The following is a 19,155-nucleotide window of genomic DNA, read 5'->3' on the forward strand; positions in this document are numbered from 1 at the left end:
AAATGAAATAAACATACCTACCTTTATTTTGAGTTAGCAATATAGCTTTACAGAGAAAAATTATTCCAAAAAATTGATTCTAAACACAAAAAGAATTTCAAAGAGAATCCTAACCTGGTTGCAGTAATTAGGAGTTCTGGCCTAAAAGAAAACAGCTTCAGTATAAAGTATGGATGCTAATTAATAAAATCTTTGAAGCTTTTGAATTGGAAATAACCAGAATAAATTGACAATATATTATGTATAAATGGAGCTGGGAGGGGTGGATGGAGAAGCGCAACATGTTGGTCCATGGCTTTAATGCCCACACTCGGGAGACCCGGTCAAGAGGGCAAGTTTGAGGATACCTGAAGTGCCATAGACAGTGGACTGCTGTTTCAGAAACAAACAAAATCACCCCAAAAACAAACCAAACATTTCTTCATTCCATCTACATAATTCTAAGTGCTGTTTTATAATAAAATGGCTCATGGGAGAAAACAGTTAATTCAAAATCTAGGGAAAAAATGTATATGTAAATAATTTGATGATTTTGTCGTGCATGAAAGCAAAACACACAATCCCAGATGACTCTGAACCTAAAAGAAGCCTCTTAAGTGGCCATAAATTATGGGACAGTGAGTTCAACATATCAGAATGTCTAAATTGGTGAATTTAAAATGGTTCTCTTAAAAAAAAAATCATATTAGGCTAAAGAGGATTTAAGTAGTAGGAGTTGAGGGTAGAGTGAGAGAAAATCTTGCTGTTTTGTTTTGTTTTTTTCTTGATTGGCCTGAATCTTACTACGTAGACCAGGCTGGCCTCGAACACAGTACTTAACTGGCTCTGTCTCCCAAGTAGTGGGATTAAAGGGATGCACCACCATGACCACTATTATTTTTATATGTGTGTGTACGTGTCTGCACAACAGGGTGTTGGCTCCCGGGAGTTGAGTTACAGATGTTGTGGTCTTCTGCAAGAGCAGTAAGTGCTCTTAACCACTGAGTCATCTCCAGCCCATTATTGGACCTTTCATATATGAACTGCTTAGTACCCAGGATATAGAAATAAATGAGATCTTGATAGAAGTATTCTAGATGATAAATGAAGAAGAAATTACAGTATTAGAGTTGTTTGTCCACTTGGAATGACTCTAGGAAATAATCAGATTTCTATCTGTGTAAGCCTGTATATCTAGAACAGGGTATTGTGATCTCAGAACGATTGGCATTTTGGATTGGGTAATTCTTTAAGAGACTTACTATCCTATGCATTACCAGCACCACTGACAACACTACCTTAAAAAAAAAAAAAAATAGTAACACACACACACCCCAGTAGTGGCCATCAAAATTTCTAAAGAAATTGGCACATACACCTAGGGAGCAATATTATTCCTAATACAGAAACTCAGCTTACCTATTTATTTATTTATTTATTTATTTATTTATTTATTTATTTAGACAGTGTTTCCTTATACTGACCAGGCAGACCTCAAGACTTAAGAGAGATTACTTGCCTCTGCCTCCTGTGTGTTGGGATCAGCTATGGCAAGAAATGGGTTTGGATTAAGCCGGGCATGGTGGCACACACCTATAATCCCATCAGGCAGAGGCAGGTGAATCGCTGTGAGTTCAAGGCCAGCTTGGTCTACAAAGTGAGTCCAGGACAGCCAACACAGAGAAACCCTGTCTCGAAAATAACCAAAAAGAAAAAGAAAAAAGAAATGGGTTTGTAGATGGCTCAGTAGATAAAGTGTTTGATGTACAAGCATGAAAACCTGAGTTCAGATTCCAAGCACCCATGTGAAATACAAAGCACGGCAGCATGGCTGTAACCCCAGTGCTGAGGGAGCAGAGACAGGTGGATCACTAAATCAACACTGTTACACTTTTAAAGCATCCCTCACCTGAGAATGTTTGTGCTCAGAACATTTCCTGGTTCTGAGTCAGATTTTGGAGATTCCTGGTTTGGTTGGGATCCAAGGCAAAACATATTAGCATTATGTTTCATTACACATCAAGCACATGACTCAAGGATAAGGTGATGCCTCTGTCTGCTGTAACTGTGTTTTGACTTTGACTTACCATGGATGAAGTGAGGGATTTTTCTACTCATGGTACCATGACAGTGTTTTTGATTAAGAACTCAAATTTTCAGATAGGGATGCTCCAGCAATACTACCATATTTCATTATTTAAGGATAGATAGGTCGATAAGTAAGTTTGTGTATTAAAAAGTTAGTTTAGGCTTATGATTTTTCAAATCTCAGATTTGATATGAAAATTTCAAGTTAGCATTTAAGAAAAATACAAAACAATTTTCATATTTTCAATTATGTGTTCTGTCTCATATCTAAGACATAATTATTATTCAATTAGGTCGGATCTAGGAATATAGGCATACTCATAATCCCTTCACTGAAAAATATTATATATGTTAATTTATAGCCAGTGTTTTACTAGTGGCATGATACTTAGAAATTAACTTTAATTCTGTTCATATAGAAATTTTTATATTGTTCGAATCTTATTTAATGAACTGTTAAATAGAACAAAAACATCAGTGAATAATTCTTTCTTCCACAAGAGGGCCTTCCAGGAAAAGTTTTTCCTTGTTTAGTATTAGTCAAGGTATTTCTGTACAACTTTCATGATAAAGCAACTTTCCATAGAAAGAATTTCAGAGAAAAGATAATAACCATTTCTTAAGATACATACTTAAATATTTTTCTGAACCATTACTTAAAGATGTTTTATAACTTCTGGCATTCTTTTGTGTCAAACATACATTATTTTCTATCCTCAGCTAACTATTTAAGGCTAGAGTTGAAGCAAGAGTCCAAATAAAGCCTTTGATTAACTTGACTTTATGGTTCTATCTTATATAAATAATCAACAAAGATGAACAGGCATTGTGGATTAAAGTGATCAAGGGCTTTTTTCTTGACTTGGAGCTTATATTGTCTTTGGCCACATCCTCACTCCCCATATCTTTTGTTATTTTTGAGTAAATTGTTTTGAGAATTTTATATATTAATGCACTGTATTTGCATCATTTCTACTCCATCTTCAACTCTTTTAGTGCCCCCCCAGTTCCCTCTCAACTTTATCACCTCTTTTTTTAATATGTTACATACATAAACATACATGGGGGGTATACATACAACCTACTGAGTCCATCTAGTTAGTGCTGTTCATGTGTATTTGCATTTAGGACTAACCACTTGAAATTGGACAGTTTATAAAAGCCCTCACCTTTCAGGAGCCACCCATTGCCTGTATTTCTTCCTCTAGGTATGGTGCCTTGTACATTTTTCCTATCCTCTTTGACGTGTCCACTGTGTGGTCATTTTGCTGGTTTTTTATGAGCACCTGTTTTTTGAGATTTTATGGCTATAGCATCCTTCTTACATCTTAGAATCTCAAAGTATACATCCCAGTCCTCTGGTTCTAAAACCATTTCCAATCTGCTTTCCATGATGTTTCCTGAGCCTTAGGTATAATAGGGGTGGTATTATAGACACACTGGTTTGTCTGTGGACTCCTGAACCACTGTCTGATTCCTAAGGCTTTACCTGGTCAGTAATTCATCTGGCCATGCTTGAGTGACCTGTAGAAAGGGCTGTGGATGCTTCTTGCCTTGATTTATTAAAGTGTTTATTTCAACTAGGCCTTTTCTTCTTCTTCTTCTTCTTCTTCTTCTTCTTCTTCTTCTTCTTCTTCTTCTTCTTCTTTTTCTTTCTTTCTTTCTTTCTTTCTTTCTTCTTCCTTCCTTCCTTCCTTCCTTCCTTCCTCCTCCTTCTTCCTCTTTCCTCTTCCTCCTCCTCCTCCTTCTTCTTCATTTTTTTCAAGACAGGGTTTCTCTGTATAATAGAGCCCTGGCTGTCCTAGACTCGCTTAGTAGACCAGGCTGGCCTCACACTCAGGAGATCTGCCTGCCTCTGCCTCAAGTGCTGGGATTAAAGGCATATTCCACCATTCTTGGCCATTTCAACTAATTTTAGATTTTATTATAAAATTTACAAAACATAGATGCTGAGATTTTTAATTAGCTTTAGCAAGAAACTTAAAATCTACAATTGGAGTTACTTTAATCAGATTTTGGGGGGATTGTTTTTGTTTGTTTTTTGAGGACTGTTTAGTTCTACCGAGCTGTCTCTTCTGTTACACTGCTTGAGTACAATCACTCTTAGATACTAAAGGAGGATCACTGGGAATCTTTAACATTGCTTTCATTTCTCTCAGACTAAAGGAATTTACTCAAGGAAACCATAGTGCATAGTAATTAGATAAAAGTTTGCTTTTATTTCGGTTCAATACAATATATATAACCTTTTATTTTTATACTATTATACTCTTTTGTTTGTTGTCAAACTTATAAACGTAAACATAAGTGGCCCAAAGACCTTGTTAATGATTCAGCTCTCCAAGTCCCTTAGTGATATTAATAAAATAGACGTGAGGAATTGACTAGGGCATCAACTCCCTACTTATATCTAAGCTTTTGTTTGTTTGAGGGTTTTTGTTTGCTTGTTTGTGTAGGGAGACTAGTTTCAAGTTTCATACAAAGTGAAATAAATGTGTATACATGCAGGCAAAGCACTGTATACATAATAACTAAATCTTTTTTTTAAACTGACTGACCTGTAGAATAATGGTTTTGATAACACTTGGTCTAGAAGTGGCATTCAGAAGATGAGGTGCCTTCCTCATCACACTTGAAACTTGAATGTCTGGCCCTTGTCTACCTTGGTAAGGCCAAATTTCTATATCCTTATAGATCCTTCTCCAGCCATATTCGGTTACTTGGATGGATTCTAAGTGCATTTTCGAGGCTTGTGTGCCTGCATACTCATAATCATTTGTCCTTGAAATTTCCCATGTACCTATCTGGCTATTAGTAATTTTTCCCTATTAAAACTGCAGGTACCACAACCTTTGCTACCTCTCTCACCTTTCTACATTCTGTTTCCTCTTTACATACTCTGTCCACACTGCTGCCACTTAAAAGTATTTATTATAACAAAAGGAACATGATGTGCTGTATATGCACAGGGCGAGTACGGTACCTTATGATTTCAGCACTTGTGAGCTAGAAGCAGAAAGATGAGGAATCCAGCACTAGCTTTGGCTACGTAGTAAGTTTGAGGTGAGCCTGGACTGTAGCAAACCCTTTCTCCGAGGTAAGGGATTCTTTTTCTCCCCTTTGATTTTTCTTTTGTTTGTTTGTTTGTATGTATGTATGTATGTATGTATGTATGTATGTATGTATGTGTACAGTGTTCTGCCTGCATGTACACCTGCAGGCCAGAAGAGGGCATCAGATCACATTATAGATAGTTGTGAGACACCATGTGGTTGCTGGGAATTGAGCTGAGGACCTTTGGAGGAGCAGTCAGTGCCCTTAACCTCTGAGCCATCTCTCCAGCTCCCCACCCCCACCCCCCACCTTGATTTTTAAACTTGTTTATTTATTTTGTTTGTTTGTTTTTTGAGGTTATAATTACTACATTGTTCCCTTCCGTGTCCTCCCTCTAAACTATCCCATATGCCCCTCCTCACTCTCCTTCAAATTCAAGGCCTCCTTCTTTTCATCAGTTGTTACTGTGTGTATATTTTGTGTTTCCAAATATAGCCTATTGAGTCCATATATTTCTTGTATGTATGCTTTTGGGGCTGGCCATTTGGCATTGGAGAACCAATTTGTGTGCCCTTCCCTGGAGAGGACTACCTTTTCACCTAACTTTACTCCCTTGCCTGTGCTTTTGTGCAGGGCTGAGGCCTCATGGACTTTAACTCATGTTTTTGAACAGTCATGTTGGTGAGACTTTATAGGTGGAGCTTCTGGTGTTGCTAGGAGACACAATCTCACAGCAGAGTGTGTAGGGGTTCTTTCCAGCAGACATGGATGTGAATCGTTGATAGTCTCTATCCAAGTGTGTGACCTTGAATGCTTTTTTAAATTAGTCTTTTAAAAATAATTTTTTCTGACTAAGTGATGGTGGTGCACATCTGTAATCCAAGCACTCGGGAGGCAGAGACAGATAGATCTCTTGCATTCGAGGTCTGCTTGCACTACAGAGCTAGTTCCAAGACAGTCAAAGCTACAACTAGAAACTCTGTCTTTTAAAAACCTTAATTAATTAGATTAAATGATCATTTTAAACATGTATTTAGAGTCTGGGGAGTGTGCATGTGGAGTCCAGAGAATCCCCTAGCCTAGAGTTATAGGCAGTTGAGAACCATCTCCTCTCCAGCCCTCTTTCAGCATATTACTGTATAATGTTGTGGGAAATAAAAAGTACAAGCTTTAGGCATGGGGCTATATAATTGTAGTCCCCTTCCTTGGGAAGCAGGAGGTTCAGGAGTTCGAGGCCAGTCGTGGCAATATAGCAAGTTTGAAACCAGCCTTGGCTAAATGACACCCTGCTTCAACAGTCTTACCTCCTGAAAACGGGGAGGGAGGAGTGTAGGGAAAGAAAGAAAAGTTAGGTGAGAAGCACTGCCCAAGGGCCTGATGCACACAAGCACTCAGCAGACGGTGCCTGTTTCTGTTGTGATTACAATTCTGTGGGGCTTCCATAGTCACCTCTCAGTACTCACTACATATTGTGTGTTGGCATCTCATAGATGTTGCTAATTATCTGCTAAGGAAATGAGTAAGTCCATAAGTAAATGTAAAATGATAAAACTTATTTGAAAAGTTACCAAAATAATTTTAAAGCCAGGTGCGATGGTGCATGCCTGTAATCCCAGCACTCTGGAAGGCAGAGCAGCTGGATCTCTGTGAGTTTGAGGCCAGCTTGGTCTATGAATTGAGTCCTGGACAGCCAAGGCTACACAGAGAAACCCTGTCTTGAAGAAGAAGAAAATTAAAAATTTAGATGCTGTGTTTTTTATGTGAAGCCCATGTATGATGATGTTTTATTAAAATAAGTCATGTTTCAGATCATGTGGTTATCATAATCAGAATTCAGCAATTTATTGGCTATTTGATTTAAATAACAAGCCTCTTATTTAATTAATAGTAACATTTGGAAATATTTATTATGTTTTAACAGCAACAATTCATTGAATTGGATGAAAATAGACTGAGATTGTTACAGAAGTGCAAGGAACTTATGAAGAGAGCTAGGCAAGTATGTAACCTGAGTGCAGACCAAGCCGTTCCCCAGGAATTTCAGACAGTAAGTATAGAAATATATAATGCTGTATTTGACATAACACAGTATTTTTAAATTTAAGATATCCTACTCTAGGCATAGTAACAGGACGTGAAAGCACAAAGCTTTATTTAAAAATTCTTCTTTCTCCATTCTTACACTGATCATTGGATACATGAAGTGATTTGGTCACCAGTCTTTACTTAGTATTAAAATTCTTAAAATATGAAAAATCTTAAAATTACACATGACATGCACTTTACAATTAAGTCTTTCCCTCTTTGAGAGATATAGTTGGGAGTATGAGATACTCATGGAAGCTAATGAGGAACTTGTACAAAGGCAGCAGGGCATGGTAATCCTGTAATCCCAGCACTCAGGGAGGCAGAGGCAGAGGCAGGCGGATCTCTGGTCTACAAAGCGTGTCCAGGACAGCCACGGCTACACAGAGAAACCCTGTCTCAAAAAGAAAAACAAAGACAAGTGTTTTTCCAGAAGTTCTGGTATTTAATTAGGGTTTATCAGATACTGGGTCTTCAGAGCTGATACCCTCTTTCAGTTTCATGCTCATATGCCAAAGTCCAACTCAGCAACGTTGCCTTTCAGTTCACACTCCTCCATTCGTTCTGTCCCCCTGAGTTCCTATGCTTTATCTGACATTACAGCCTTTTCTGCATGCTATCCTAAGTAATATCAACATATTTATAAATGTATTTTAAAATAGTAGTATTTGAGTACTTTTTAACATCTTAAATATAATCTTAACTTCGATAGATGATGAAATGTCCACTATGTATAGAAAAAGACTGGTATAGATTGTAGTTGTTAGATCCTACCAGGTTTTATTTTATGCTGTCAGACACAGAAAACCACAGAGCATGGATTTGATTGAGTACAGAAGGCAACAGAAATTTGTAAAACTGATTGAGAAGTTGTGTTTTAAAGATAACTGTAGAACGTATCTAAAATATGTTTTGTTTTAATGAAATATTGCTGTGATATCTATACTATAGGTTGCAGGTTTTTTGTGTGCTGGGCATGGTGGCAGTTGCCGGTAATACCAACACTTGGAGGTGGAGGCAGGATGATCCCAAGTTCAAGATCAGCCTGGGCTACATATGGAACTAAACTCTGTTTCAACCCTGCCTCCCCAGAAGTGATACTCTTTTGAAAGAGTGAAATCAGAAAATACTATATTTATTAAACTATACTGGTTGGTTGCTATGACCAGATATTAGTAGGACAGATATGTTTCTTTCCTCACTGACACTTGAACTCAGGTCTGGAGGATGGAACAGACAGCATTAAAACACACAGGTAATAAGGTCAGGCGGCAGGAGAGACTAAGAAGAAATAAAGGTGAAGGGCTAAGTAAGTAGCAAGGTTGGGCAGCTGCTTAGGGATGGTCCCTTTGAGGTATTACTGCTTTAGATAAGTCCTTGCCAAAGAGAAGAAATTAGTCCAGTAGGGTGTAGAACAAAGTACCCCAAGCAGAGAAAATTGTTCATAAAAAAGTTGTTGGGGTGCAAATATATTTGGCATGCATTAGACTAGAAGGGATCTTGGTGGGACTAAAAATTACATTCCAGCCTGGTGGTGTTGGCACATGCCTTTAGTCCTAGAACTCAGGATGCAAAGGCAGACAGATTTCCATGTTGAAGGCCAGGCTGGTCTTCATAGTTTGTTCTAGGACAGTCAGCGCTAATCAGAGAAACATTTGTTTCAAAAACAAAACAAAATTATATTCCAAGCCGAGAAGACATGGGCCAGATTACTATGACCTTATTGAATATACATGGAGTTTGGACCTTTTCCCCCTTTAGTGTTAGAAAGTAGGCAGGTACTCCACCACTAATCTGTATCCCCGACCTTGAGCTCTGTTCTCTTTAAGATAGAATCCACTGGAGGATTTTAAGCACAAGAATGGTGTTATTAAATTCGGTTTACAGACGACTAGTCCCAGCTGCTCTAAGAAGAATAGATCTATAAGAAAAGAAGCAAGTAAACCACTTTAAGGGTTATTATTTTGGCTACAGAAGAGATTAATGTAGTAGCACAAAGGGATGGGGAGGAGGGAATTTTACTTCATTGATGGATTTGAGGGAAGTAAGAGAGAACTCCTAAATTTTTGCCTAAACAAACTGTGAAGCTATTTACTGATGAGAAATTGATTTGCTTACAGTGGTGGGGAAGGTGGATGAGGTGGAAACTATTTTTCACTATCATAAACTTAGTGTTCCTGTTAGTATCTGCTGAAGATACCAAGTAAGTGTTGGAACATAAACTCACACCTCCAGAGACAAGTCCAAGATAGAGCACATGTACATCACAAATATCCTGGAGGCCTTTGCAGGTTGGACTATGCTCTGAAGGGTTAAAAAACATACAAATCAAAGTTATCCGATTTTATTTATTTTTAGATATAGATAGATATATCATCAGAACCTTTTTGGGGCTTCAGATTGATTGCATACCTTTTACTGTAAGGGCTCTTCAGGTTGTGCTAGGCAAAACAGTGTACTGCATGCCCTTCCTTGTAGGAAAGTGTCTATCCTAATGAGTCTCTGTGGCATAGATGCAGAAGGTAGTCTTGATAAACTCTGTCTCAGTGATTGAATTCTAGGGATGCTTTTGTAGGTCTTCATAAGTACAGTGTAAAGTTCTAACTTCTTGCTCTCTTTCAATGCCCCACATATTCTGGACCCATTCTACCAATTCAGCAAGTACCCACCATTCCAAATGGATACAACTCCTCACCCCCCATGGTATGCAGTACTCATTCTTTTCTCCAAATTGTTATCTCCTTGCGTTGCTTTTTCCCTAGCCATTGCTTCAAGACCCAAAGATAAATTATAGGTCTTTGAACTCTTTTAATCTCATGTAGCATGAACTGACACTTCATTATTTTAAATTCCAAAGCCTATGTGATATGTACTGCTTATTTTAGACTCAACATCAATACATTGCCTTAAGGTACTATCCAACATGTGTACATTTTGTTTTCTTTTAAAGTGTAAGCTTTTTAAAGGCAAAATGCCCTGTTTAAGATTCCTTTGTATTGCTGTGTGCTAGCATGCTATTAATCAGATAGTAGATATGTAGCAAATTACTTTCTTTTAACTATTCTAATAAAACTTTTCACTATTCCATTTTTAATGATGGATTTCTTTTTTCCTTTGTAGGCTTTTCAGGATCTTCCGAACACATTGGATGAAATTGATGCGTTGTTAACTGAAGAAAGATCAAGAGCTTCTTGCTTTACAGGACTGAATCCCACAGTATGCCTTTTTCTTTGTTTCCATCCTACAGCTCTCACACTGCTACCTCCCCCAGTGCACACATGCACATGTACATGCATGTACACACACGCACTCGCACACATACACAGACACACACACAGAGTTCTCTCCAGTACTTGCCTCCCACACTGTACTGGAGCTCTGGGTAATAATAAGCTAGACAGCAGGAACAATGCCTTAAATGCCAGATCCTGAATCTATTAGAATTTTAAATAGAATCTTCCTAAGGAACACAGTGTTCTGTGCCTTCTCTTTTTAAAAAGACTAGTTAACTTAAAATACAGCAGTGTGTATTTTTTTTAAGGATTAAAAAGTAGCACTTTCAATATGTAATAGCATAAATTAACCACATACAAATAATGCAGTGCAATTGGCATTTTTAGCTAATAGTTTAATTAATGCAAAATTTTATATAATTTTATCATTTGATAAGCTTTTCTTAAAGAATTTTTTTTTCTACCAGGTAGTTGAGGAGTATACAAAAAGAGAAGCAGAAATACAGCAGTTAACTGAAGAACTAAGAGGGAAGAAAGTTGAACTAGATGAATACAGGGAAAATATTTCACAGGTAATTTTTATTCTTTTTTTTTATATGTTTGCCATTAATAGAATAAAGCATATAAATTATACAAAATGAAATTTGTGCTCCTGAGAGAAAAAATATTTTTATGACCAGATTAACTCTATTATAAAATTTTTTCTGTGTAAAATTTTATATTAAAATGAGTAGTAGTGCTTTCAGTTTGTGGTTTTGTTTTGTCTCTTATTTGTAGGTGAAAGAAAGGTGGCTGAACCCATTAAAGGAGCTAGTAGAAAAAATCAATGAGAAGTTCAGCCACTTTTTTAGTTCCATGCAGTGTGCTGGTGAAGTTGATCTTCATACAGAAAATGAGGTAATTGCATTTGGGGTGTATTTTATGACCCCATAGGTTTAATTACATGCAAAGGGTACAAGTAAATTGGAATTATACATGAGAATTTTGCTTACAGAAAAACTGTGAAGAGAAAGGAGGAGACCTATGGGTCTCTAGCATTGGGTTTGCTTGCTTTGTGGGTGGAAGTGGTGTTTTGTTAAGTAACTAATGCCTTTCTATTTCCAGTGAGTCTGAGGAGTTGGTTATTAGCTGTGTTGAGTTCAGTGCTCCATAAATCTACCACTTCTCACCTTAAGATCCATAAACAAATTAGCAGCAAATATAACTGAAATATAGTTTATATCAATGAGGTTGAGTTTGAGTGGGAATGTGTGGGGGTGTGGGTGTTGGTAGTATTTCTAATTTTTTGAATCAGGGTCTCATATAGCCTAGGCTGGACTAGAACTTGTGATATAATCAAAGATGACATTGAACTCTCCTCACCCTCTTGTCTCCACCTCCCAGCTAAGACTATAGGCTACCACAGCCATGCTCAGTTTCCTTAGTTTCTTTTTTATCACAAATTTAGGGGGGAAAAAAATAGGAAATATGCTAATTCCTTGATCTACAACTTTATACACTGCTATTTTGGATAAAGCAAAATTTTCATTAAGAAAATTATGTAAAGAAGGCCTGGAAGTGAAGTAAAAAGACTATGCTATGCTTAGCTGCATAAGCCCCTGGGTTCAAGTCCTAGCACTCTTGGTTTTTCAAGACAGGGTCTCTCTGTGTACCTTTGGCTGTCCTGGACTTGCTTTGTAGACTACGCCGGCCTCGAACTCAACAGAGATCTGCCTGCCTCTGCCTCCCGGGTGTGGGATTGAATGGATGCGCCACCACACCCAGCTAATTCCCCACACTCTAAACAGGTGAGGGAAGGAAGAAGAAATGACTAGTGACTGGATTTCTGTGAACATAATTGGGAAAATGGAGTAAATGCGATAGGAATATAAGTGACAAAAGGCTAGCCATCTTTTGATCTTAGCTAAAAAGTTTTACTGGGTGCATTGAGGTCATTTTTGTATTCTCATTTGTATGTGTCAAAAATCTTTCCAAGATGAAATTTCTTTTAAATAAAAGATACCAATAAAAAAATTTTCATGCAGCAGAGGCAGGCGGATCTTCATCAGTTCGAGGCCAGCCTGGTCTACAAAGCAAGTCCGGGGCAGCCAAGGCTACCCAGAGAAACCCTGTCTCAAAAAAACCAAAAAGAAAGAAAAATAATAATATTTTATATCTTTGAACTTTAGCATACAGTCCTTGCCTTACTGTAACTAAGAAATGGATGTACAGTGCTTAACTTCCTTTGTGCCAGGCACTTCCAAGTTTGTCTTGTTTAATCTCTTAATAACTATCCTCTGAAGCAGGAACTTAAATCTATCCTGCTTAAGAAACAAACTGAAATTTATGTTAATTTTTCTAAAGGTCACATTGCTATCAAGTGGCAAAGAAACTCCTTATCTTAAAACAAAACAAAACAAAAAACTTCTTATCTAATCTCAGACAGACCCTGCTCAAAGTAACAACAGGATCTTTATCAGTAATTTGATTGTGTGAGGTATAAATACGATCAAGAAAGTAAGGCGAGGCCTGTGTCCCGGAAATCCCATCCTTTATAGCTCTTGCATGGTGCTTCCTTTATCTTGTACTGTTCACAACAGTCTCTGTTTTCAGTGCACTGCTATAGAAAAACTCCTCTTGCATTTCAGTGTGTTCTTGTGGACCTCCCCTCTTCTCAGCCTTTCCCTTTGTCCCCTTTCTGCATGGCCTCCTTAGTAGTGGGTCCAGAACTGACTTCTTTAACCAGAACCTTCGGTGAGATGGAAGAAGCTAGAATGAGGCAGAAAAAAGGATGATCAGCGACAATGAAGAAATGCAGTTTAAAAGTAACCCTTGGGAATTAAAACTATTACAAATGATTACAGTTCTGTCACTTGTTTACTTTGGGGGTTTGAAGGGGAAAGTGAACAGATTAAAAGTGTTATTTGTAATATTTTTTAAGGCCTACTTGAATCCTTTTGTATTTATACTTGAAGTGATTTATGGTTTATAAAAGGAAGCTCTTGCTTTCTCATGTGTCGGGAACTGGGACATAGTGCTCTCCTTTTAGCAGCAGAGCCAAAGCAGAGTCCAGACTGGCAACGAGAATCTTGGCAGGACAAGCTTTGAGAAAGTGTCTTCTGCTGTTTGAACAGAATATTGTTGAAAGGAGTGCAGCCAAAACTGTAACCAAAGGTGGCAGCATGCTTCTAGGAAAGTCTAAAAAGTATTGCCAGCAGCAGTAGTAGCTATGGGATAAGAATCTAAAGGAAAGGGTGGAGAGATTCAGCCAGCTACTGTGAGAGCTGACACAAAGTTCTTCTCCCAGAATATGGAGGCACCATAGCAGTTACAAAGGACAGCGGTTATTTCCTACTAGAGGTGGCGCGTTGTTAGAGAGAGTGCAGCCCGGAATCCCTGCTGGTAGCGTCCCGGGACCCTGCCCGTTCCCTGACATTCTGAGCGAGTTCATCCGTAAATAGCCGTCACACCTTTTTCTGAAGAAGAGAATCATAAAAATACATGTTTAATAGATTGCCTGAGATCAAAAACTAAGAAATTAAGAAGAAACAAATTCACCTTCTAAATATACCTTGTAAAATACTTTAAGAGTCCAACTCTCCACTGGCAAAATATTTGCAACATATATGTCCTATAGAGACCAACATTTTGGTTCTATCTTGTTTCTCAAAACTATATATATAAATGAGTCAAGTTTTATTGAAAAGATATATAAATGAGCTTTAACTGGAGAGGAAGTACAATTTTTTTTATTTTTTTATTTTTATTTTTGGAGATTAGGAAATTCTGTATGTTTGATAAGTAACATTGTAGGCATCCAGAAGATCATTCTTTCAAAGATTTTCATCAGTTTATGGGTTTCCCAGTCTTTTCCCCAGATGAATAGGAAACCATCACCCCCAACCAGGCCCATTTCCACAAGTGAATGCCACATAGCAATAGATTACCAATCAGTCCACATGCTCTACATTGTAGGGAATCATAGAAAAATATAGAAATTAAAATATTCATTGATCATTTTATACTATATTATTATGATGTTAAAGTGACATTTTAAATATATTGGATTAAATTTTTTAAAAAAACATTGAAATTAATTTTACCTATTGTCTTTTTGAGTTTTAAAAATGTGACTGAATTGACTGTTTCTTGTACTATGTCTCTCTTGCTTAGACACTTATCTTAGACCATTTAACTAGTGTTAAATGCTTTACTTTGAAAGTAAATCTAAATCTGAATGATCTGGAGTAGCTAAGAGAAGTAAATAATCCTTAAAGAGTGGGCTCAGATTTGGCAGAAGTTATAGAACACCAAATAGAGTCCTTGTTTTATTAATGTTTAGGTAGCAATTGTTTTAGTTGTTTTCTTTTATGATTAATATATTTTCAAATACTAAATGAAATTATCAGAGACAACACTCATTTTCAGCATTTTATGTTTTACAGGAAGATTATGATAAATATGGAATCCGAATTAGAGTAAAGTTTCGCAGTAGTACTCAGCTGCATGAATTAACCCCTCATCATCAAAGCGGAGGTGAAAGAAGTGTTTCTACCATGTTGTACTTGATGGCGCTTCAGGAGCTTAATAGATGTCCATTCAGAGTAGTTGACGAGATTAATCAGGTACAGTGATTATTTTGCGCAGGAGCGGGGCGGGACATACTGCATCTAATGAAAACAAATGTAATGATTTTTGTTATTACGCCTTTAGGGAATGGACCCAATCAATGAGCGAAGAGTGTTTGAAATGGTTGTGAATACTGCCTGTAAAGAGAACACATCCCAGTACTTCTTCATCACGCCAAAGGTGAGTAATGGATATCACAGAAGTTATGCACTTAGATGCTCCCAGGTTCTTAATGATGGAGCAGATATGGGCTGCGATGTAATTATAAGCAGGAATGCTCCCAAAAAAAGAAGCTAAAGACATTATAGTAATGAATTACGTTCATAGAAGGGACAAGTTCCAGTGATATACTAGATCAGAAACGTCATCTAAGGAACTGGGGGAGGAGGCAAAGACCTCCTCCTGGTTTTTGATACTTATTCCAGTTCTAGAAAAATTCCTCTTTTTTGCTAAGAGACAGCTGGGAATGCAAACCCCAGACTCTAGCCCTCTCTGTCATGTCACATACTGCTCCTGACTTTATTTCCCACTGCCACTACCCTGACCCTGAGTACCCAGTGTCATATGCTGACAGATAAGCTTTTATAACATTATCTTCATAGAGAATTTTCTATAATCTAGAACTGTGTTACAATGGGAAATACTCATTTTGTTAAACCTAGTACTATAGGTAAGTTATCAAGTGAATATACTCAGATATGTTTTTAATAATCAGACTTATTTTTTCCTTCTTCAACTTAATATTCATTGGAGAACCCACCTAAATGTACTTTTTAAAAAAAACACTTAATCATTTTCTTTTATAGTCTGATCTGTAGCCTACCCAGATCTGCCCCTGTTCTATTTCCTACCAAACACCTTGGCTTAGAAACCATACCACAGGCTGGAGAGATGGCTCAGCCATTAAAGGCTAGGCTAACAACCAAAAATATAAAAAAAAACCATCCCTCCCACACACGCTTCAAACTTTCAGTCTGTCACAGTGCTTAGCCAAAGCAGTCTGAGGAGTGTTTTTGGTAGAAGTGAGAGTGCACACTCTTCTCCACGGTGTGCCTGTGAAGTATATAGTCCTGGTGACTTGGGAATGCAGAGGATTCCCAGGCAGCTGGATTATTTCAGATTAGTTATTAGGCCAGGCTTTAGATAGGCTTATTAGAGGAGCTGTCATAGACTGTCAGGTTGATGTACTTGAACATATATAAGGCTAGAAAACTGTCTCTCACAATATATACTTCAATTATGTGGCAATTTGTTTTGATCATTACAGCTTCTGCAAAATCTTCCTTATTCTGAAAAAATGACAGTATTGTTTGTCTACAATGGCCCTCATATGCTGGAACCAAACCGATGGAATCTAAAGGCTTTTCAAAGGCGGCGGCGAAGGATTACCTTCACTCAACCTTCTCAATGAAAGAAAAGGGAGGGGACTTCAGAGGTTTTTCATTTAATTGTTTATACATGTGGCTCAAGTGAATAAAAGTTAGCAGATTTACTGAAAGAAAAAGATTGGTTATTTTTGGAAACCTGCTTTTAAAAACAAATAGGTTAATGAAGTGGAGACCACAGTGACTTTGGAACATTTTCTAGTGAAAATGAAGTCTTCAGTTTGGGTTCAACTTGACTCATCAGTCCTCTGTTGTGTGAAGAGACGCAGGCTGCTGCCGCAGGTATGGTGGCACACATCTAGTCCAGCACTTAGGAAGTGGGGCAGGAAGATCAGAGCTTGAGGCAAATCTGGACTGCAAAGCAAGCTCCAAACCATGTAGGCTACAGAGTGGGATCGTGTGCCATAACAATAAAGTTTTATTTCTTGTTGCAAATCAGAGGTACAGTAGAATGGGGATTTCATTCACAAAGCGTTTATTAATTATGGCAGCCCTGAGTGTTGATTGCAGGAGAACTTTCTGACTTTTAGAGCTTAAACACAACTCAGAATTAGAAATCCCACTTTTCTTCCAGCATTATATTTAGTTTTTAAAAATTAATATGGGAATGTCTGCTTAATAGATAAGTGGTTTTTCCAGGACAGCCAGGGCTACACAAGGGAAACCCTGTCTCAAAAAACCAAAATAAATAAGTAAGATAGACTAGTGGTTTCCGGCAGATCTGCTCATTTCTTTGTGTTAAAAAAAAAGTTACCTTATTTTCATAGAAAACATGTTTATGAGCATTTAAAGTTTTAGGTACCATGATGCTATAATTTTATTGGTATTTCAAAGAATTGGGAAAACATACACATGGGATTTCAAAATGCAGTAGGACTTTGAGAGGTCACAAAGATGATACAAAATGTGGCCCAAACATTGGCACAGTAAAATCAGATGACAGTAGTTCAAAGAATACCATTGTAAAGTTTAAAGCTTCATGGTAGAGTTTCTTCTTCTTCTTTTTTTTTTTTTAACTTAAATTCAAATGTTTTTTTACATCTTAAATTTCTAAAAGCATTTTTATAATTACTTTTAGTAAGATTTTTCTTAAGGTTTCATACGAGTTTTTACAATTTGTATTTGAAATTTCTCAGTGCTATATAAAGAGTGATGGCAAAGTGTTGGTTTGTTTACAATCATATTGTTTTTAGAATTTTTAAGTCCGTCCTTACAGTATTGATCAAACCCAATATTTTAGAAAAATATCTAAATTCTTCTCTTCCAGCTTGAAAGTATTAAATGAAAACCATTTCTTTTTCTGAGTATGCTAAATAGCAGTGCCAAATTCTGTTCTTCAAACTAAACCTTGCAAGAAAATAGAAATGTCTCTGAATAGTGAACTGGACAATATCTTTGCTGGTACTGACAAAAAAGTTTTTTTGACTTGCTAGCCTGAATAAACAAAAGTTAGGGTTTTGTGTATTATTGTAATAGCCACTGAGATTTACATTCTCATTAGGTTTAGGAATAATGGAACATGAGTTTACGTCATCTCACTTAGACATTTTCTCTTTTAAAGGTTATATTTCTTTTTAAAACATTTAAAAGATCCCTCCCCTCTTAAACTAAGTCTCATACAAAGTTTTTTTTTTTTTGACAGGGTTTCTCTGTGTAGCCTTGGCTGTTCTGGGCTTGTTTGGTAGACTAGGCTGGCCTTGAACTCACAGAGATCCACCTGCCTCTGCTTCCCCGAGTGCTAGAATTACAGGCGTGTGCCACCACGCCCGGCCTTAAAGATATTTTTAATAACATTTTTACCAGCATGGACAAGTAAAAAAATTTTTAAACTTGAAAGCATATTAGTGAAGGATATTACTAAACATTTCTGTTGTTGCTTGGTTTTCTGATATAATATCTTCACTAATGTGTGCTTGATGTAGTTTGGTTTTATCATATCAGTGTAAAACAAAAACAAAACATACTTAAAACTCACATCAGCAATTCCATTTCAGTTTACATATGCCAAAAATGATTCCATGTAATGCTTTAAGCTTTCAGTGAGCAAAATTAATGTTGTTTCATATTGAACTTTGGGCTGGGAAGAATAAATTATGTATCATTTATCATATTAAAAATACTCAAGCATAATGTCATATTTTCTGCAACTGTTGATTTTTTAAATTACATTCAAATTGTAAAAATTCCGAGTAAGCTTGATTTGATAAATAAAATATTTAAACTTGAAGGTTACAAATATTTCTAATGACTAAATCTTTATATTGATTTGCCAGAGAACAGTCCTGTTAGAAGGTCTCTTATTTTCAAAAGGGACGGGTTGTTTTGGTTTTTATGTAAATAGTTGTTTTGCATACATGTACGTCTGTATACCACATGAGTGCCTGTGCTTGCCAATCTCAGAAGAGAGCATCAGATCCCTTGGGAGTAGAGTTAAGGACAATTGTGAGCTGTTGGCTATATAGGTGTTGGGAATAGAAACTTGGTCCTCTGGAAGAGCAACCAGTAGTCTTAACCACTGAGCCATCTCTCCAGCCCCAAAGAAAGCTTTTCTTACTGCTTTCTAATAGCTTTGGAGATACACCTGTAGCAGATAAGGGGCATTGTTTCATTCTGGCATGTGTAAATGTAATTGATTAAGACTATGTTGTAAGTGCTACTTTGTAATAAATAAGTATTTTTCCCACTGGTATAGGTTATTTAAGCTGAGGGGGGTTTAGGGATTT

The 19,155-nt window shown here is 37.1% G+C and overlaps 1 protein-coding gene across 2 annotated transcripts in view; it reads left to right on the forward strand.

Annotated features, from left to right (window-relative positions):
* Window positions 1-18,668, forward strand: part of SMC5 (structural maintenance of chromosomes 5) — a 75,576-nt gene extending 56,908 nt beyond the window's left edge. Inside the window, exons 18-25 of one of the 2 annotated variants that reach the window (XM_084764316.1) lie at window positions 7,043-7,168; window positions 9,865-9,909; window positions 10,327-10,422; window positions 10,907-11,011; window positions 11,217-11,336; window positions 14,864-15,043; window positions 15,132-15,227; window positions 16,315-18,668. In XM_084764316.1, the coding sequence (XP_084620442.1) occupies window positions 7,043-7,168; window positions 9,865-9,909; window positions 10,327-10,422; window positions 10,907-11,011; window positions 11,217-11,336; window positions 14,864-15,043; window positions 15,132-15,227; window positions 16,315-16,458 (912 nt within the window). In that variant the 3' untranslated portion in view covers window positions 16,459-18,668. The remainder of the gene's footprint in view (window positions 1-7,042; window positions 7,169-9,864; window positions 9,910-10,326; window positions 10,423-10,906; window positions 11,012-11,216; window positions 11,337-14,863; window positions 15,044-15,131; window positions 15,228-16,314) is intronic. The other variant, XM_084764317.1, reaches the window with a different exon arrangement.
* Window positions 18,669-19,155: the final 487 nt, after the last annotated feature.

The sequence above is a fragment of the Acomys minous genome, assembly GCF_964271855.1.
Source record: "Acomys minous genome assembly, chromosome: 2".
Taxonomy (NCBI): domain Eukaryota; kingdom Metazoa; phylum Chordata; class Mammalia; order Rodentia; family Muridae; genus Acomys; species Acomys minous.